The sequence below is a fragment of the Oreochromis niloticus genome, linkage group LG5, assembly GCF_001858045.2.
Source record: "Oreochromis niloticus isolate F11D_XX linkage group LG5, O_niloticus_UMD_NMBU, whole genome shotgun sequence".
NCBI classification, from domain to species: domain Eukaryota; kingdom Metazoa; phylum Chordata; class Actinopteri; order Cichliformes; family Cichlidae; genus Oreochromis; species Oreochromis niloticus.
In genome coordinates, this window is record NC_031970.2 from 6,638,206 (window position 1) to 6,660,318 (window position 22,113).

Sequence of the window (22,113 nt, forward strand, 5' to 3'; positions counted from 1 at the left end):
AGAGATTATGAGAATTTTATTTTCTTCATGCAACTGGTTGTGCAAGGGCAGCTTACATTCTTCAGTATCACTGTTGCACTTCAGTGACTATTAACTATCTAACCAATAGGAGCTAACTGGCCAGAAAATGTATTGAAAGAAATCTCACCATGTCCCTGGAAGTATCTGTAAATAAAAGAGCAGGGGCATGCAGATGTGGTGGGTGTGAAGTTAGGTCAGCCCAAGTTAAATAGGATTTATTGCAGTAATCAGGTCTGCAAGACAAGCCAAAGTGACGCCAAAGTGCACCATGCACCTGCAGTGGTGATGCCATTTTGGGTGTGCATCACCTTTTGTAAGGACAAAACTGAGAATAAACTATCTATGTTTATTCCAAATTTAACTGAAGAGCTGTTTATATGCTATTTATGTATTTATATGCTTAATTAGAATAAAAAGTAATAAATTATAAAGGGAGAACAACAACAAGAAAACAATGTATACTGGAAAATAATATGTAAAAATCTATCGATCAAAAAAATTGAGCCGGCCTTTACCATAAGGCCCATGCTTCTTTGAACTGTATTTGCTTTTTTATTATTGTGTACTTTTTCATACCAGATATGTAACAGAGCTGCTCATACACTGGTTCAAAATAAATGAGTCTGACTTGGGGTTCTGCATTTTTATAATGTCAAAAATCCTGTATAAATATGTCACCCAAAATATATAAAATATGAATCATTTCCTCTTCCACAAACATTTTAAATAATTCTTTTTAATTAGCAACATTTCATTTCCTTAATTTTTTCACAGAAATTGTAACTGTGACATTTGTCCACTATGTGGCAGCATGTGGCGCCTGCATGATGAAGTCAGAACTTCAAGCATCCTGTCAAATGTGCAGCGTTTCTGGTTTATGTCAGGTAACTCCCTCTGTGTTTCAAATATACAACCATTGCTTCCAGCTGACAGTTCAGATGTATAAAATAAGTGACTGTCTCTTGACTGAAACCATCAAAGACAATCAGGTCAGGTTATTTTGACACAATCAAGAGCGTCTTCACATTTATTAAAGCTGAAAAACAAGAAAGAATATCTGACAAAAGCTCTTAAATAAAACGGGTTCAAATATTTTATTGACACATTCTGCATTTGGTGAGAATCTTTTACACAATAACCCATTCAGAAAACAAATTACAAGGTGAACATGTGATTTTGCCTTTAAAAATCAACCAAACTCATAGTTTACTCTGCCAAATTGTTCTTTTTTCAAAAATAAATATTCCTGGCATAGGTAAAAAAATATATATATTAATAAATATCTTATGTACAGAAAGTTGTGCGTTTACCATCGCCACACAGATTCCCACTATGAGACTATCTCAAACACAGGGTATCCACTGAAACAGTTTTATCAAAATGCTCGCTTAGCACGTGTAGCAGCTTTTACTGGTAATAAGTGTGAAGCTTTCGGCCCCTGCACTCAGTGATCATGCTTACAGGATTATGTACGTGCTGATAAAACTACTTCAGTTGAAACAACCTCAGGTTTAGTATGTAAAAAGAAGTCTGACCCTTGTTTCTACACAGTAAACAGATTCATGCTTATGTTACATTAAAGCAGCATTTGAGAAGGTCTACTATACATTTTTAAAAGTATAAATATGGCAAGTACTTTGATCCCTTCATTTCAACTTAAATACCTCAATAACATAAGTTATTACATTACATCAGTACAGTTTAGTATCAGGCTTTCATTCGTACCTATTACAGTCTGTTGTTGTAACTGAGGTCCCATAGGAAAACAGTGTTGAAGTGGCTCTCTTACACAAATAAACCTTACTGTGATCACTGTGGATAACCCAAACCGTTTAATCTGACCTGCTTGCATGCATTTGTGACATTCGGTGCGCTTGACCTCCATGGCTAATATCAGCCATCATTTCTCAGTGTACGCATTTGTTACAGTCACTCCTATACGTCTCACCATGAACTGTTTTTCTTTCCGACTCTTCTGCTGTAAACGTGAAGCTCAGACCAGAGACGATGTGCTGGCATTCTGACACATTTCTGCCAGATGAAAACACACCTGGAGAAGGCATTTGTAAAGACAAAAAGCAGCGTCTGCATTGGCACATTTCTTGTGTTTCCAGTCCATCCACATTGCACCTTTTTTCAAAGATACAAATGGCAGTAGTGTTTAAATCTCCCTGAGTGAGCCACCAACTTTTCAGCGCCCTATCAAAGCAGTCCCGCCAGGCCGCATCGCTAGAAAACACTCAGACCTCCTTTAGGCAGCAGTCTCCGGCTTAGAACATAACTGGTAAAAGTACACAACATGCCTAAATTGTACCCTTAAATAATACAAAAATCCCCAAAGCACCAAACAGGACCAGAGCATCATAGAAGGAGGCTGGCTGTACTGCTGTGCAGTCCAATCTGAGACTCAACTGAACACCAGAGTAGGGTGTCATTTCTCTGTGACCGCAGCAGCCATTGGGGTGCGTATGGTCCCACGTGCTGTGGCTGCCAGCTCCTCGATTTCTGTATTCAGTCGCCTGATAACCCACTCCACGGCTTCACGGCCCTGTTCGAGAACAAAGTGAAACGTTAGTCCGCGGGAAAATGAGTTGCATCAAGTAGAATACAAGAACAGAAAAGACGGCGTGCCTGAAACACGTAAACCCACTTCATGCAGCGACTGGTCTGGAGAGAACGTTAAGCTGTTGACTAGTCATCTCGTAGTTTTTAAAGATTTTTCCACACAAGTGGATTTTGGATGTACAAGTGAAACGCCACAAATCTGCTGCTACTGCCCCAACGTAACAGTTATCATCTCCCTTCTTTTCTTGCGATTTGCAATGGCTATAAACACTTCTGCCTATATGTAATTAGTGTGAATGCTTGAAAAGCATTCACAGTATTGTTCTTCTAATCTTTATTATTCCGTTTTATCTATTCCGTACGATTTTTGGCATCTATCTCCTTCAACACCATTCAAGTCCAGGCCTCATTATGTACTATATAAAGAGAAAGACATCCAACCCACAAACTTTGGACAAAGTTTTTTAAACTGTGTGGATCCAAGTGGAGGGATCACATTTTAGTCATTCAGTGATTCAAAGAATATGAACTTTTAATATTCATTCAGATGTTTTCTGACTCTAAAATTTCTTTTCTCATTACTTAGGTTTTTCTAATTTACAATTAAAACATTTTCAGCTATTTTCCAACTTCTTCTTCTGTGTAAACGTCAGCTTTTAGCAGTTCAGCACTTTTGTTTTCAGATTAAATTCTGTTTTTTTTTCTCATTCAAATTTTTTTAACTTAAATTCAGCAATCAATTCATTTCAGTGCATACATTCAGATTCAAGCATTCACACTGCAGTTTCTTCAGAAAATGCACTTTCTAGTTACAGCTAGGTTTTAGTTATTTAACCAACACTAGTCACATGCAAAACTGCTTGAAACTTGACTAATCTCAGTACAGTTTGAAGGAACCTCTTACTTTTCCAGCATTAGTAGAGATGGTGCTGGCCATAACTCCCTCCAGGTAGCTGCTGAGACTGACCCCTTTCACAGAGATGAGAGCCTCCTGGGTCAATATTGTTCTAAAAATCATGAAATCACAGTTAAACAAAAAAATGCCTTGAACAATCTGACACTTCAAGCTCAGAGTGTTTATAACATATGGTTACATCAGCGTGACAGTGTTAAAACTTACTTTTCTGGATCTTCAGGGTGTGGTTTATATGTTAACTTTTCATCCACAGATACCATGTTTGTGAATGTGATCTGGAGAGAGGGAAATGCAAATTGTGAGATTATGGAGAGACCATGCCTTACAGCAGTAGAATATATGGACAATAACCATAAGTCAATTGTTAAAACACCAGAAAAGGCATTTTAACAAAAGACTTCAAATTCTTCCATTATTGCAAGTGCGGTGAAACAAGTTTACAACAGACCAGTTACAAATCAGAATACTTATTAATCCCTAAGGAAATTATGTGCAAATAATATGGTGTCTCCAAGACAATAAGAACAGTAAGAGACTGAAATAAATCAAAAACATATCAGACGTGAAGATTTTCATGCTCTTAATGAGTTGATTGAATCACAAAGTTGAAGTTCTTTTTTTAGTTCCAAAATACTCTACATGTGCCTCTAAAGTTAAAATGCACTCTGCTAAGAAGTGACCTCTCACGCAGTTTAACAAGTTGGACTTGATTCCGGGATTAAGTCACAGAAACTCTTCAGGTGTGTGCATGTCAAACAGGTCTCATAAGAACATGTAAGAAAGAAAAGGAAAACCTCTCCCATTCTTAGCAGTCAGAAATGAAATCAGATTTGCTCCTGCTTGCCAGCATCATGGTCTATATTCAGCTGGCAGCACAACGAGGTACGACCATAAAAGTGTGCTTTGATGTGTGCTCGGTAATCTGGTTTTTCACCCACTGTGAGCCCAAAAGCAGGAGGTGTGTATACAATATTTTTAATTTTTTAAAACTATTTTTAGTACTCACATTTGAGGACTGAAGTTCAAAAGTCTTCTCTTTGGGATCAATAACTGATTGTTCCTGAACATACGTGTATGTTCGTGCGTTACCAACGAGCTGAGCACAAAGAGAGAGAGAGATACATTTTACACAAACCTTACAAGATATTTCAGAAATGGAGCAGATAATTCAAAGGCTTTTTCTACACACAAACAGAAGAAAAGTGAGGTTAGAAATCATAATTGACCTTCTTACGACTTTAAACTTCATGTGAAGAAGTGTTACTTAATCTGTGTTTTAAGTAGAAACATGAAGGCTGCAGCTGATTAAACTCATTGTGTTTACACTAAATTACTACTTCCACGGATTACTCCCAAAAGACGCTTTTTGATACCATGACACTTTAATGCGAGTTAACATTTGCACCACGTGATAATTTAACTTTTTGTAACTTATATGCCATATTTTCCAGAGTACAAGAGGCAAAATAGACTGCAGTAAGAAAAGGCTGATTCCACTTGCTTGAGCTTCAAATTGATGATTTAGTTTGCCACAACTACAACTCTCCTAGGAGACCTTTGTCACAGGGCAACATCCATAAGATGGATCTAGTTCATACGCAGAGACTGAGGCAATCTGATTAAAGATTACATTAATACACTATCAATCACCGGGTCATAGTCTGTCCTTGGAATTACAGAGGCTAGTCATAGATGTAGCGAGTGAGCATTCCTCCACACTAAGAAAACCAAGCAAAGGTCAGCGCTAAAGAACAGCACCTGATTTCCTAATATTTAAACAGTTAAATGCAAGCCTGAGTGGCAGATCAGCTTTATGCAGTCTTATCATTACTGGCTTCAAAAAGTGAGTGAGTGTTAGAAGGGAAAAGTTCAATGACATGACAGATATCCTGAGGCTTCCGTCACTGCTCCGATTCAGGTGACTGCTAGTTTTAACTGGGCTGACATACAAAGACGGAAAGTTACATCACATGGCGTAAAGGGTTACATCTGAGCAATGACAGAAATGTCACTACGGTGTCCTGTACAGCACGAGTCATGGCACGCAGCCATGAACCCGCCTGGGCAGACAGGTCAGCTGGTGCTACTATTCCTGGACAGAAATAGCCTGATAACCTGTTAGGTTATCGCTGCACTTGCTGAATGGAAAGCCTTAACCTCTCACCATTGCCACGCTTCTATCTGCTTTTTCTACCGTTTGATAAGATTGTGTGTTTGTCAGTGATACACAGCTGGGTTTTGATACTCACAGATTTCACTATGGATGGAAGCCCCCACTCTGTGCTGAGCAGTCTTTTACTGTGGAGGCGTCCTTGTGTGTCAATTTCTCTGTCCAGAACATCCACCCCAACCACACTGGGGTTCATGGGGTTTGGGTACTTCTGCATAGCAGCTTTAATCACCATCTCCCAAGGATGGCTGTTGAAGCAAAGCCAAAATATTAATATTTTAACTAATAGAAACTGTCAAATACACACTATTATGTCTTATACATTATATTTACAAAAACTGAATACAGAACTAAAATAATTCTTTATAAATTACCATTTTATGTTGGCTATCAACAGTAACTCCAATATCAGTACCCATTTTATCTCATACCTATATAATTTATTCTCTTTCCTTTGTATAATATCTCAAACTACTCCTTTGCGTTACATTTTTGGTAGTTATTCTATTTCATTCAAGCAATTTTTGTCATGTTTTCATTTTTTTTTTTATGACTAGTGAATTAACCACTACTCAGTAAAACTCAAATAGCAAAAAAAAAAATGTTTTGCTATTTGATCCTTAAAAAAAGATTCGAACTGGTGTTTAAAACACTTAATGTGTCAAAATATTTTAACGAGTCTAAAAAATTTCCCACTTTACAGTTTTTCAAAATACCCATCCAAAGTTAGTTAAGTAGATATATAATGTTTGAACAAAACATCAGTACAGAGCGCTCATTCAGTAAAAACGTTGTTTTGAGTGGTTGCCATGCACTGGCCCGTTGCGTAGTGACGCACACGGAGATGTAGGGGAAAGGTTACGCGGGCTGTAGCTAGCCGGCTGATTATGCAATGACAAAAGTATCTGTAACCAGAAACCGGCAGTTCCGCACACACCATGGCTATGTTAGTACTTTTACAATCACCTATGAACTTGTGTGACTTCTTTTCAGCATTATATTATTTTTAAAGTTACACACCGAGTGACACCGAATAGAATACATCTGGTACTTCTCCTTAGCCTGTCCTTTTGCATACAAGCTAGCGACAGTAAAGTTATACCGTAGACAGGTTATATTTCACTTATGTAGTCCGTTAGTTATAGTAAGGAACATCCTCTGGTTACAGTTTTGTGTTATAAACCCTACGTGTGTTGTTCAGCGGGTTAAAACTAGCGTTACTTAAGTGCTGAACCACATACCGAGCACCTGCCAACCGGATATAAAAACGCTTTGCAGGGGTAATTTACTCACTTGAATATGTGCTCTGATGTCCAGATCTTCATGGTTTAGATAGCTGGTCGCTGCCGGTGAACGGGGGCTAATTTAAAGAGCCGGTAGACTGGCACAGACGTACTGACAGGCCGGGGTGAACCACGTTCAAAGACAACCGCATGTCTCCTCCCTTCATACCAGAGCAAGTCACGGGTGCGTGACGCACTTCCGCTACTGTGGCACATGCCGTACAAGTCCGCTGACCCTGGAATAGAAGGATAAGAAATAGTTTATCGTAAATGTCAATGGAGAATTCACTTAACCGATGTAACAAAAGCGTGATTATAACATTTCACCTTAAGTATGCATAATAAGTTTTTTCCCCTCAGGCTTGGCAGGCTCTGTGAATATCGACCTTGTCTGTTACACAACTCAGCTGAAGGTTGAGTCCTGCTCAGCTGATGCAACAGGACGGAGTCACAGGTCAAATCTTCATGTAATGGTTCAGCACTTGGTTATAAGTGTGCAGGCTCTGTAGATCCTGAGTCTTTATTACGTTTTTAATTTTCTCTGCGCAATTATGAAGTGACAGACTTGTTTTACTGAGTGAAAACAGGATTTATTTTCACTTTTCCCCCTTTTTGCTCAGTTTTCAGTTAGGTTTACTTTAGTTTATATAGCAAAAAAGTTACCCCCAACCCTCAAAAAAAAATCTTTATTGGCAGATCTTTAAAGTTTTTTTTATTTTTCTTTAGAACTGTGGGTGGCATTACTCAGGAGCAATATTTTAGAAAATTCACAATATGCATTACAAAGAAAACAGGAATACCCGCATTTCCCTTTAAAAAAAATTTATTTAAGTTTTTTTGTGTGCAGTGTTTTTCAGTCAAGTTTTGCTTCTTCAAAAGTTTTCTTCTAAAGTGTTTTGTCATACCTAGTTCTGGCTCAGAGTAACAACCCTGGGGTAAATGGTCGTCCTTGTCAATGGGAAGACGAGCTGCTGGACAAGTTTGGGAACTGCTAGTACTGTGAGTGCTGTGTCAAGTAAAAACTGGTGTCCTTATCTCTTCCAGTGCAAGACAGTTCCAAGTAATTTTTTCAAGCTGAGTCTGATATCTTGTGGTTAATTACATAATTATTCAATAAAATTACAATAAACATTAATGCTGCTGGACAGGATTATGTGAAATAAAGTTATTTTTTTAACATTTACATAGCTTTTGAGTTATGACTGAATACTCAAACTATTGAGAATGAGAAGTAATATCTCTCTTTAGTCAGTCCTTTTCTTTTTTGAGTGATATTAACCCTGCTTGCTTTTTGGTAAACATGACAGCTGTTTTTTCTTCCTAGCTTTTTGCTACATTGTAGAATTTGTCCTCTGTGGGGCAATACTGCACTTGTCACCATAACCTACACCCCCGTGTGATTTACAGGCTTCTCTTTAATCCCAGTGCAGTGTGCCTTTATTGCGGTTGAACTTGGACATCTTGGCAGCATGTGTGCTTATCTCAGAGTGCAGCTAGTTTGTTCGAGTTATGAGTAATCTCTATGCCCCAGGCTTGTGAAAGTGGGAGGAAACTGTGTGACAGCCTTAGCCAGTATCAGTGTCAGTGCGCTGTCAGAGGAACATCCATCAGTAGAGCTGAGTTTAGTCCAGTTTAGCTTAAAATTGTGTCACTGAATTAAAAGTAAAAATATGGTTTTCCTTTTCCTTTTGATGCCAGGTCTCTCTTGGAAATGAGATTTTTAATCTCAATGAGATTTTTTACCTGGATAAATAAAGGACTAATTTAATTGTTGAAACAAAATTTCACTCTTGTTTTACTGTTTTTAATTGCTGTCACAACTTATATGCAAAACGCAAACGATACTGGTCAAGGAGTGTAAAGGTGACACTTCATGTTTAAAGCTGATGGATATATAGTGCTGCCAAAACATTACTTTTCATATATACATGCAAAATAGTATTTAACAAATTTACTGTGAAATTAAAAAAAAAAAATTCTAGACCTCGAAAATGCACATTCAAGCACACAATCATTTGAAGAATACAAATTAGACAATCACCATTATTGTTGCAAATATGTTGCAGCACCTTTTATCACTTAAACCAACAGACACGACAAACTACAGAGTAAGAGTTCCTTTTAATACCAATATTCCAGCATCTTTTCTACCTTCTACTCATCTATGGCTTCTTTGCTCATTTCAGTCACTGTTTCCAACGTAACCTCCACCCTAGACTGTGCCTTTCTTGTTGCTGATGGTGAGGGTCCCTCCTCTTCTTCCTCTTCTGGTTCCCAATCTAGATCAGCAGTGGCATCTTGGTACTGCTGGTACTCTGAGACCAGATCGTTGAGGTTGCTCTCTGCCTCTGTGAACTCCAATTCATCCATACCTTCCCCCGTATACCAGTGGAGAAACGCCTTCCGTCTGAACATCATGGCGAACTGCTCGCCCACTCTTCGAAATACTTCCTGAATGGCCGTGTTGTTGCCAATGAACGTGGAGGCCATTGTGAGGCCTCGAGGTGGGATGTCACACACGGCGACCTTCACGTTATGGGGGATCCAATCCACAAAGTAGTTGCTGTTTTTCTGCTGGATGGCAAGCATTTGCTCATCCACTTCTTTGGTGGACATCCTACCACGGAAGACGCCAGCGACCGTGAGGTAGCGGCCTCTCCTCGGGTCGCATGCTGTCATCATGTTGCGGGCGTCGAACATCTGCTGGGTGAGCTCAGGCACAGTGAGAGCTCTGTACTGTTGGCTGCCACGTGGCGTCAGAGGGGCAAAGCCTGGCATGAAGAAATGAAGGCGAGGGAAGGGCACCATGTTGACGGCGAGCTTCCTCAAGTCGGCGTTGAGCTGTCCGGGGAATCTCAGAGAAGTCGTGACCCCGCTCATGGTCATGGAAACCAAGTGGTTGAGGTCCCCGTAAGTCGGCGTGGTCAGTTTTAACGTGCGGAAACAGATGTCATAGAGGGCCTCGTTGTCAATGCAGTAGGTCTCATCGGTGTTCTCCAGGAGTTGGTGGACTGACAGCGTAGCGTTGTAGGGCTCCACCACCGTGTCAGAAACTTTAGGCGACGGCATGACGCTGAAGCTGTTCATGATGCGGTCGGGGTACTCCTCGCGGATTTTGTTGATGATGAGGGTTCCCATTCCAGAACCAGTGCCGCCCCCGAGTGAGTGAACCAGCTGGAATCCCTGCAGGCAGTCGCAGCTTTCACTCTCGTGCCTCACCCTGTCAATCACCTGCTCCACCAGCTCTGCGCCCTCTGTATAGTGGCCTTTTGCCCAGTTGTTCCCAGCTCCTGAGTTTCCTGTAATGCCAGAATCAATGTATGTAGGTCAAGGATGCCGATAACATGCATCACAATTTAAAAAAGAAAAGAAATTATGACACTTTTCAGTTCTAGGGCAGTAAATGTATCAACTTTTCACTGGTTAAATGCTTAGCACAGCAATTTTGCAATAATTTTTATCAGTTTTACCAGTTTTACATTCTGAAATTCAATAAGTCAAATTCAGTTGTTTGTTTTTTAAATAAAACCAAGATGGAAACCTTATTATTTTCTTACTGCACGGCTAATATTATAAAAATAATATAACATTTACACTGTACAACTGATTCAAGAGCTTTCTAAATCCAAAGCACAACATGTAGTGTATAATATAGTAAATTGCATATAGCCTCCTTTCTCAAAAAAGTAATGAAAATCAAAAGCACAGAAATGTGAGACAGAAAGTTTCATAGTTTCAAAGTTTGCATTTTATTGATTATCTCACCATGGATGAAGTTGTCTGGTCTAAAAAGGGCCCCAATGCGGCTTCCTCTTACACTGTCCATGGTGCCAGGCTCCAGGTCCACTAGTAGGGCCCTGGGGACATATTTACCACCTGCAAACACAGTTGAAGTTTTAAAAAAAAAGACTTAATTTTAATATTGTTTATTTGTAAACAGCTGGAATTTAAAAATAAAAATTTTAAATTTATCAAGCCAGATAAAGCAGCCCAAGTTAATAACCCACCGTGCGCCTCGTTGAAGTAGACGTTGACCCTCTCCAGTTGGATGTTGCTGTCTCCTTCATAAAGACCGGTTGCATTGATCCCATGTTCTTCACTTATCACTTCCCAAAACTGCCAAGAAATAAAAGCATCAGTATAACATAGGCAGAAGCAAAAATGTTTGCAGATGCAGAAAGTTAATACTTTATTTAACACTTTTGATGTTAAGGTCTTTAAATGGTTTCTTTAAAAAATATTTAGATCACTGTTTACGATATTTACAACCCTAATGACCATTAAAACAAAAAGGTGTAGGCTAAAATATCAGGTTGTTAAATCTACCAGGGTTTTTTTCTAAATAACAACAAATTTATAACATCTCACCAAATTAATAAATAATAATAAAAAATGATAACCATACATCAGCACTAAAGTTGGTTGCCACATTACTTTTAAACATTTATTTTACATTTTCACATTAAAGTACAGAATCCTAATTCTTCAACACAAATGTTCCACAATTTAATCCCTCAATATTTGTCCGGACCCCCTACTTTTCCGCCCTGAGTTCAAACTGCTACTCTCTAATTTCAAACAGCCTCTGATTTAGATTATTTTGTGCTTTGTGTTTTGTGAGTTTAGCATTAAGATTAATAAAAATTTTAGGTTGTGTAGTTTAACAAATAAGGAAGTGGTTGGTTCATTTATGATTTTTAAAGCTTTCTTCTGTTGCATGTAAATTGGATTAAACTGGAGTTTATTTACACACGATGTGCAGAATTTGCTATTGGACATAAAATTAGATGTTTTTTTATAATGCTACAACTGTGCAAAAATCAACAAGTTTATTCAACTTCCCACGTATGCAATATATTCAAAATGACTTTAATTAAGTTGCGGTGACTGCTACAATAATTGACTTTATCTTTTAACATTTTTTAGTTTTACGTATTAGACACATCAGGCTGTACAAATGGAAATCTTTACATAAACAATAAAGGATTAAATAACAGATTCCCCAAGCTCAGATCTCGAGTTGTACAAATGGTAAAGTTATTTAAATTCAGCATCTTGAGTCAACTTTAAAAGTGTCTAAAAGTGTTATGTTTTCAGCTTTATTATCTTGTAGTTTCACTCTCTTTTTTGTGTCAGCGACGATAAAAATGTCACACCCAGTGCTCACACTGCAGTTCTCACTTTAGCTCTTATCTTTAGCCTGAATGCCTGACAGGGAACACCCTGTGTCACTCAAAACTGTTTTTGACATGCAAAGAAAAATTGCATGTCACAATATACACCGACGTAGAAAAAAGCAAAATAATGCGGCCAGTAAAGAAAAGTATTTTCTGTCATTTTATCTCAACCACAATTAGAGTAAAAAGTGGTTTATAGTCAAAATGATGCATCTTTAAATAATCTTTTTAAGAATTACATAGGGAGTTTTAATGACGCTAATGCATTTGTCTATATATCTTATTTATTTTACCTTTGAGCCGATCTGGTTGCCACACTGTCCAATTTGCAGATGTACAATTTCACGCATGATGGTCGAGCTACAGTACGCAGAACAGCTGGTGGTCTGTGATAGTCTTCAGCCCTCCTGTCAGCTTTTATAGGACAAGAAATGATGTCACCAGCAGTGTCGGGGAGTCACCCCAGCTGATAATATGTGAGAGACCCATGATACACAATGAAAACTGTGCACAGAATAGCAGCGTTTACCATTCATTGTTTATGCTTCCATTAGTAAGTAGACATAGCATGTCTGCTTTACATTTGTTTTTATATCTGTATGCTTCACATATGCAAATATAAATAGCTAATTATGAAAAAGGCATGGCACATTTCCTTTTGTATAAAACTTTGTAGACTTGCAAAACACCTCTACATCAAACTTCATAACACTTCTTTCTCTTAGAGTCTGTTATTATAATAAATGACTGGATTAACAAAGGAAAACAGCTGATGCACTAATTCAAAACACAACATTTTATTGGTTCTAAAAAGAACATCTGAGCTGTGCAGCTGGGCAAAAGCAGGAAGGAAGTGAACCAGAAATGAATGGAAGCTGATGTGTTTCTCTGGTCAGCGTCAGATAACACTCAATAAGCATGCTCGTTTATATATATGAAGAAATTAATGTTAACATTGTAGATACATCTGTTTGCAGTGAATGTTATATGTGTGAGAGATGCTACCATCTAGAGGATTTATGTAGGCATAACATGATATAACTGAATAAAGTTATATGTTACCCAAATGCAACTTTGGGTGACATATTATAAAATGGTTTTAAAATTCAAAAATCATAAACAAAATCCAAAATGCAAAGTACCGTCATCCAGAGAACACAAGGGGGACACACAGGAAAGTAAAGAAGACAAAGACTGAGGGGAAGACTTGACTATTTATACACGTGAAGTAATCAGAGAAGGTGAAACATGAGGGAGGCACAGGTGATAGTGATCACAGGTGAACACAATTGAACCAGACGGGAAGTAAAAGTAGTGTATAGAGCGTCATGTTGCTAATGTTTTAGCTTTACTAGCTTTAGCAACAGCAACTGTAGCTAAAGGTTTTGTGTGTGTGTGTGTGTGTGTGTGTGTGTGTGTGTGTGTGTGGTTTACCTGTTCCCTCAAAACACCTGTGCTCATAGGGAAACCTAGAGGGTAAAGGGGAAGGTGTCAAAAGTGCCAAAAACTGCCATTTGAAGCTGCCTCCAAAAGTGGGTTAATATCTACAGACTCTTATATTAGACACTCACTACATGCATTACAAAGCATGTTAACAGTCTTGAACAAAAACAGCTTTCACCCCTATAAATAATTTCTCCCTTTATGATAGCTGTACAGAAGTGATTTTTTTTTTTTTTTTTTTTTTTGGCATGGGCTCCAACTCCCCTTGTGACTCTGAACTGGATAAGCAGACTGGATGGGCAGGGGTAGCCTGCAGATTTCTGTTAGGTGCCACATCAGGGATGTTTTGAACCTGTCTGTGATGTTGGTACATTTTGCAGTTTTTTGGGGGAAATTACCTGACAAATAATTTCTTGATTTGTGGTGGAAATCATTCAAAGTGTGTGTGCTTCAGATTTGGTGAATGAAATTCGTGTTGCTCTATATAGTTTCATGTTTGCAGCTTGCTAACCAAATTTGGTAGCATCAGCCAATAAACTAACCAGAACCTTGCCAGTATGCTAAACAAAACAGAATTAAACCATCATTATTGTTACTGTAGTTGAGAGAAGTGATTTAGAGATAAACAAAGAGGACAAATGTCCTGTTATTCTCCTGCTTTTAACTTACTTTATTAGTTAGTGTGCACAGAAAATATAACTTATTTAAGTGTAAGTTTTCTCCTTCACTGTACCTTCAGTACAGGTCAGTATAAGGACAAAGGCTCTATTGCTCACACCTACAGAAATGCCACACGTGGTCAAATCATCTGCATTTGTTGACATGTTTACTGTCATAGTTCCTGCTACCACCTGCTTTGACAGTTAGCAGGTGACTGTACAAAGTTCCTGTCAGTATACTGGCAAAACATTATGAGGGAAGCACACGTGGTTTGCTATGACAAAATTGCTGTAGAACTGAGAAAAGTTTTGTTTGCAGAGATTTTGCCTTTATATTGTTTATGAAATTGAAGTTATTAGTCTTTTCAGTCATCTGTGGGCATTCATTAGCGAGCCACAGCAGCATTTAGTTGTCATTGATGACCTTTATGTGTTTTGCCCTGAGCTTGTTTCTCTTGCTGTTTGACGCATTTATGGAGGGAGGTGTGTGTGTGTGCATGCGTGCATGTGTGTGTGTGTGTGTGTGTGTGTGTGTGTGTGTGCATGCGTGCATGTGTGTGTGTGTGTTTTACATGCATCCGTCTGTGATCTAAAGGGCAAAGAGCCCCTTGCATATCCAAATCGCCATGAGGTGAGTGAAGATGACAGGATGTCCTTTTTTTGAATGGCTCTCAGTGTCTGTTAAATTACTTTAAATAATTGTTTGTATTGCTTTTTGCAGCTTGTCAGTGAGTTTAGGGTAGAACCATTATGAAGTGTTATGCTTTTCCAGATTTCCTGTCACATATATACTGTTACAATAGTAAATGCACATTGTAAAGATGGCAAAAATTGGATCTTAATAAGGTCACTGGATGTATAAGGAATAAGTCCAATGTTCAGGCTTTAGACTGCTCTTAATGTTCTGTTAAGACTATTTTTATTCTACTTCTTGATCTGTATGATGTCAGTGATATAGCCCTCAAAGCAAACACAGTGTGATCTCACCCACTGGCTACTGAAGACCTGTTACCTCAAAGTTTCTGATGTACCTTTGACCTCATGTTTAGCATTATTGTTGTCATCATTTTGGTGTTTTGAAACCAGATGTGATGACTGTGAAACCACAGACTCACAGATAGTCATTAGCTAGTGAGCGTATCCCGGATAATCCTTTTAAACTCTAATAATGAGCAACATTTACCAAATAAAGTATTTGGTAAATTAAATATTAAAGTATTTATTACAAGTACATGTCCATTCAACAGTAATGTTTGGCTTGTTAATGCTGCTGGCAAACCTATATACTTAATCAGAGTGAGAAAAGTAAATAAATAAATAAAACATATGTGTGGTAGATGCTATTTATATGCTAGGTGGTTACATGATGGCACAAAATATCACGCATATTTAAACTTTTGTGGATATAAATGATAAATTGTTGTCCTACAATAAAATGATACAGGGCTTTTTAAAGGCTGTTTTGCATGAATGATAACTAAAAACTGGTCATTTTAGCCCGTTGCTAGGTGGTTCCTTGGCAACATGATGACATTGTAATATCTGATATAGATAAGAACCTCGGGGGGCCTATGATGTACCTGTGTGCCAAGATTGGTTGTTCAGCTCCTGATAGTCTAGGAGGATAAACAAATAGTCATGCAAACAGAGATTTTGTGTGTTAGTATAGAAGTTTGTTTCCAGCAGTGGAAAAAAAAACAATCAAACATGCAAACATTTTTTTAGCCATACGTGGCTATATCAGATCTTTGACTAACTCCAACATCTGAGAAAAAAGGATTGAATTTCTGAAATTATAACTCCAAATTTTGACTTATAAATGACAAAAATAATTGTTCTTTCATTTGAAACAAGCTTCCGTTATATGAAGGTAAAGATGACATGGAACTATTGATTGAGTACCTAAAGTCAAGGTGGAGACTTTAGAGTTTCGCGAGAGTTTCGCTCATGAATAACAATGACAGCACAATATTCGTTGTTAGACAGATGAAAATGTTAATATTATTACATCTTGTCTTTGCTGAATGCTAAATGCACATTTCAGCTTCATGATTTTTTGTATTTTTATTTTTTTATAGACATAAGATATATATATATAAAAAGGTATATCCTAATCTTAGCATTAACCATAACATACCCTAAAAACTGTTGGTAGTCTCTCAATGCCAGATTAATAAAAACCATGAGTTACTAAAGCAATGTGCCACTACAAGCCTCCAGAAAATCCTCAGTGGTCTTTGGCAAAGCCCTGTAAACGCTGTTTCAGAAGCTCCATTAGGTGTTCAATTGGTTTGCAGACTGTGAGTAGACAGGACATATGATTTATAGACATCCTTCCAGCTCCTGAAGCCCTCTATGAGAGTCTCAGCATTTGTTTTGCATTCACTGTTGTAGTCTTTTGTAATTTAATGAAAGTTTCTTCACAGCTTTTAAAATATGATTCCAACAGGGCATCGCTGCTTTCTTTTTTGTTCTCAAATAACTGACAGCGCTAATTTGACTTTCATAATCACCGTTTAGTTTGGAATGAAGTGACTATAATAATGTAATAAACGGAGAGCTTACTTTTACTTTTTCTATCAGATGTGACAACATGCCATTAAAGTAGTAATTTGTACCAAACCATGTGATACATTTGCTCTGAAAGGCTGCAAGATTTATCATTTACTTTTTATACGGACTTTTCTCTATTTTTGCCACCTGAAGAATTTGGTAAACAAGATTGTTGCCCTTCAATTCATATTAGCATATTCCCGGTATTAGTAACCAAGCGGTGTTACTGCCATTGAATGTATATGGAAGTATTAACCTCTTTATGAGCTGATATTTGAATAACTTGATGTAAAGTTTGTCAGAGGTGTTGATTGAGGCGGTGGACAGGATAATAATCATTTTGCTTCAAAGAGGGCGCCTCTCCCCTTCTGTACCTCTGCTTCATGACGCTCCGGGCAATCATGTGATCCGACCCTGCTTCATTCCAGATGCGTCAAGTGGCATGCAGGCGGAAACAAGCGTTACTCTCACATTACCCTCAAAATAAAAGCCAAAAGTACCTTCTCGGCCTTAAGATTTGGTGGGTGGGTTAAAAGTATTGATGTTTGTTCTGTTTTCGCAGTTCAGGTAAAACGTTATACTTTAATATATAAACGTTATACCATATACGTATATATATATATATATATATATATATATATATATATATATATATATATATATGTGTGTGTGTGTATACCAAAAAATTAATGTATTTACTAAATATATTTTAAAAATAATTAAAACTCCACTAGTGTGGCCGTAAGTTTTGTGCAGTTTAGAGAGAGAATTTTAAAGCCAGTTTTAAAAGAACTGCAAAAATCTGTGAAAAGAATAAATGTTTCACATAGCAAAAGTTTCAAAGGCTCTTTTTTTCCTTCAATTAATGCTGGATGCCTGATTTTTATTTTAAGCTTTTTCTGGGATTTTCTGTTGCTGCAGGGCTATATTTATCAGGAACCCTTTGCCCTGAGCTCCACATAGATTTGCATGGATTAGTGAATCAATGTCAAATGTCACATGTTAAATAAGTAAATAAAATAAAATATTGAAAATATTTCCCTTTTTTCTTACACTTATAGGAGTACTGGGGTTTCTTTGGGACCTCTGGACAAATTAGCCAAGGCTCAAATCTAAGCCTGTTGACGTTCTCTTTTATTAAATGCATGGTTTAGAATTCTAAAGACCCTGACCCCTGTATATATAATGGTGAAAAGTTAAACAAAACAACATCATAAATTGTCGTAGTAAGGTCTTAGACCACCATGTGCCACCAGATAATCCCTCATAACCCAGATGTTCAAAAGATTTTCTTGCATTTTTGGTAACAGTGGTGAAAAGTGCTGTCTAAAATTGGAAGTCTAAAATTCCAGTGTTGGATGAGGCTGAGAGCACATGACTGTGAAGGCCATTTATGACATGTCACTGTGAGGACCTGAGCCTTTGCTATCAAAACAAGTCACAAACTATTTGCATTTTTTAACCCCAAAAATTCCTTTTTGTTTTTCTGCAAAACGTTAAGTTGGGATTATGACGGCTGACATGATTTTTGTACTCAAATCATTTAATGACTCATCGTTACCTATAAATGGGGACATTGTAGAGCACCATCATTGAGATAGAAATGTATAATCATGGGATAAAGGTCATCATTCAGCCCAACTTCCTATTTGTGCCACTTCCCTCAAAGGCAGCTGTTCTGAAATGTCAGTTGTAGCTGATGCATGATGGTGAAGTTTAAAAATATAAGGTGAAAAAAAAATTATGAAGTTTTTTTTTCCTTTTGCAGGGAAAATAACCCCTACCACTATTACATTACCTCCATTGTAATTACCGTTTTATGTTATTATTACTGATTATACACATCAGTCCACAAGTTTTTTGTGCCTGAAGAAGGCCACAACAGAGAGATTTTGTAAATTATTATGGAAGCTTGTTTTCAGGCCACGGAATGAAATAAACAAAACAACCAAAACAAAAAAGTTTTTTTTGCCAGCCATAGGCCAAAAATGTGGGATAATATGTAATTTTCAACTTACTCAAACTTTTGGAAAAAGAAGTTTCAAGTTACAAAGTCTAAAATTTGAAATGAGAACCAGAAATTTTGACTTGGATGGCATTTAAAAAAAAAATGTGTTTATTTATTTTCAGTCAAAATAAGCTTCCATATATAATAGTAAGAAATGACCTCGAATTAGTGAACTGTGAACTGAGGGATTGCACAAAGGTCCAGTATACGATCAAGCAATGTAGTCTTGTAGAGTGCAAGAATACAAATAAAATGAAAACACAGAAAAACATTCAATCAAAGACTTGTGACCTAACTGTATACACACCCTTTGATTTGTTTTTGTGTGTGTAAACATGTCAGCAAAAAAATACTTAAAAAGGACGAAAACATCTATTTTTAAGAGATTAGTTTCTGGGTAGTTATGCGTCCACTCGGCTTTTATTGTGAAAGCTTCCAGCGGAAGTCGAGTTTCTCCGTCCCGGAAAACTTGACCACGGTTCGTCGTTCCCAGGGTTCCGTGAGAGCCGTTTGCCCCACCCCACCTCTACAACGCTATCTATCTCAATGTTCAATTCTCAGAGAAAAAAAAAGGTGGGCAAAAATAATTCAGGGTAACACAGCAAAGAAACGAGTCTCACCTCCCCGACCGGTTCATCGGAGCAACCGCGGCCTGTCGGCGGTTAAAAATGACAGCGTCGCCGTTGGACCAGTGATTGAAAACACCGCGGTATGTTCATGTATCATGCACATGTAACCATAATCTACCATACGGATTCAAAAGGAATACAAAAATCCGAGAGACTTGACAGCGCCTTGTACCTGCGCCAAACGGGAAAATAACGGAGGATTTTCCACGAATATCACCTGGATATCGCGCTATATTCAAGGACATCCAGCTGCCAAACACCGCCTTAGCTCGGCCCCGGAGAAGCTTTCCGATGTGAGGAGAAATACAAATTGACGTTACGGAGAGAAAAAGGACGGAGAAGGGGCCTCGTTTCTTTCCCCCCCTTTTTTCTTTTCTTTTTTCTTTTTTCCTTTTTTCTTTTCTTTGGGGGGTGGGGGGGTTCTCGTGAAACCCTCCGAAAAAAAGCCAAGCACCAGCATCTACTTAAGGGGGAGAGGAAATAATTTGGACATCGGCTAAAAACGGGATCTTATTGATAAGGCTCCTATATAATGTGACTGTTGTGGTGGAGACAGAAGCCCCGGTTGTAGCCTGATGATTCACATGCCGTCATTTTAAGAGGAAATATTTATTTTTTAATTTCTCCCCATCCGCCCTGTTAATGTGCTTTTTTTCCTGGCCAGCCTGAGATAGGATTTCAAATAATAACCTGAAATTATATTTAAAGGGAGAGTCGATGGAAAAAAAGAAAACGGGGCTCTTTTTGGTTGTGAGTGGAAATGAATTGAACGGCAGAGTGAGGCATCTGCCAAAGATGGGCTCCGGAGGAGACATTTGCTGAGGAAGATTTAACATCAAAGCGTGAGAAAATATACATACGTGTATATTTAAAACAAAGGAGGAAAAGAAGGGGGGGTAAAAAATACATTTAAGGAAGCTGGACCCCACCACCAGCACCACCGCCACCCCTAGACGCTCATTCATGTGCAGCCAGAAGCTGGAAATTTTACATCCACTCTCATATCAATGTTGATGACTTCATTGCGGATTTACAGTGGGGGAAAAATACAGGAATCAAGCATCTGAGAAGGGCGGCATCGTAGCTCTGCTCCGTTCTGACTGATCTGTTGCTGATAAATTGCCAGTAAATATCCACATCCCCCCCACCCCATCCCCTCCTCCACACATACACATTGTGCCAAAGCCTGGTGAAGCTCACCGTCTACTACCTGGCGTCTACTTCTGCATCTGGCAACATACATGTCACCCATTTTGAGCCAGGTGTTCCTCTCTTGGGCCAGTCTAGGAATTTGGGATTGATTTAAAAAAAAAAAAAAAAAACCCTCTCTTTTCTCATCATCACCGTCTTCTTTCACCCACCTACCCCAACCAAATCAACCGCCCTGCCTCCAAACCCTGAACCTGCTACTGGGTTTTTGGGAAGATGGGCTGCCTTGGCAATAGTAAGACTGAAGACCAACGAAATGAGGAGAAGGCACAGAGGGAAGCCAACAAAAAGATTGAGAAGCAGCTCCAAAAAGACAAACAGATATACCGGGCAACTCACCGGCTACTGCTGTTGGGTAGGTTTTGTGAAATTTAACATTACTGTTTCCATTTTGTTCCTACAAAACAGTATTTTCACCTGTTTAACTCATGTTGGTGCCACTGTAGCAGATTGTACCCATGAAAAGTGTGTTAGGACCACTGTTACAGCAAGGCATCAAGAACTGATGCAACGCCATGAAGTCCCGACTAATTCGCTTCAAGCGTCTTGGCACAGGACAGTTGAAAAAGCAGGCCTGTCTGCATTCATGGGATATTATGGAGCATGATTGCAGAACATGTGAGAGAGAGAGAGGGGGGCAGACAGACACCACCATCTGTGTGAGGGAGGCACACACACACACACACAGAGGCACCATGCAGAGGCCGGGAGGCCACTCGCGGGCGTTTGTGCATGGCTCTTTCTCACCTCCACACATGTAAAAACCCCCAAACTTGTGATCTGGTTCGTTTGTGGCTGCAGCGTACATCCTGGTCGAGCCTAGTTTTCATACTGCATATGACATACTTCTTTTTACTCTCTCTTTTTTTGCATAATCCCTCCACACCACCCACTCTGGAAATTAATATCCTCTAATTAGCCATTATTTGGTAAAGCTATTTTTGGCCTCATCACGAGAGCCTTCCTGACATGATGCAGTATGAACCTTAAGGCCAGCCCTTGTGCTGGACTACAGAGTGCAAATTAGGATTACTAGTTTGCCTTGAATGCCTGTTTCTCTCGCTCTACGCCTTCTCTGAAAAGCAGGCCTGTAGCCTGGCTGGCTCCTGGTGCTTGGGGATGGAGATGTGATGGCTGGGCTCCTTTCACACTCAGTTTTGCAAGGACACATTGAAGGCTGTTCTTATCCAGAAATTTATTTTCTTAATTATTAACATCAGGGTTCAGGGTCTAGCAGTTTTTCTCCTGAATGACATGCTCAGGGAGAGAATAGTTCTCTACATGTTAGAGCTTTCTTCTTCTTTTTTTTTTTTCCTTGGTTTTTGTCGCCTCTGGAAGAAGGGGCAGACTTTGGTAAAAGTGCACGTGTCGTGCACCAGCCTTCTCCCTATGTAAAACTACGCAAGCTAAATGTATTTAAGATTCAGTGTTGCATAAAATGTGTAGTACAAGTTAAAAGTAGTATCCTAGTGTTTAGTGC

General features: G+C 38.6%; 3 protein-coding genes across 7 annotated transcripts in view; 1 reads left to right on the forward strand and 2 right to left on the reverse strand.

Annotated features, from left to right (window-relative positions):
• Positions 1-1,091: 1,091 nt before the first annotated feature.
• prelid3b (PRELI domain containing 3) lies at positions 1,092-7,514 on the reverse strand. Its single transcript, XM_003454315.5, has 6 exons — positions 6,966-7,514; positions 5,752-5,920; positions 4,509-4,598; positions 3,707-3,777; positions 3,491-3,593; positions 1,092-2,569 (listed from the first exon to the last, which is right to left on the reverse strand). The coding sequence occupies exons 1-6, from the start codon at positions 6,995-6,997 to the stop codon at positions 2,453-2,455; spliced, it is 582 nt and encodes a 193-aa protein (XP_003454363.1). The 5' UTR covers positions 6,998-7,514; the 3' UTR covers positions 1,092-2,452.
• Positions 7,515-8,737: 1,223 nt separating this feature from the next.
• On the reverse strand, positions 8,738-12,546 carry tubb1 (tubulin, beta 1 class VI). The gene is made up of 4 exons (XM_005458819.4): positions 12,426-12,546; positions 10,963-11,071; positions 10,721-10,831; positions 8,738-10,254 (listed from the first exon to the last, which is right to left on the reverse strand). The coding sequence occupies exons 1-4, from the start codon at positions 12,480-12,482 to the stop codon at positions 9,110-9,112; spliced, it is 1,422 nt and encodes a 473-aa protein (XP_005458876.1). The 5' UTR covers positions 12,483-12,546; the 3' UTR covers positions 8,738-9,109.
• A 6,695-nt stretch (positions 12,547-19,241) lies between these two features.
• LOC100710082 (guanine nucleotide-binding protein G(s) subunit alpha) overlaps positions 19,242-22,113 on the forward strand; it is a 35,903-nt gene continuing 33,031 nt past the window's right edge. Inside the window, exon 1 of one of the 5 annotated variants that reach the window (XM_025907080.1) lies at positions 19,242-20,988. In XM_025907080.1, coding sequence (XP_025762865.1) covers positions 20,850-20,988 — 139 coding nt within the window. In that variant the 5' untranslated portion in view covers positions 19,242-20,849. The remainder of the gene's footprint in view (positions 20,989-22,113) is intronic. The other 4 variants (XM_025907081.1, XM_005458821.4, XM_019359338.2 and 1 more) reach the window with 4 other exon arrangements.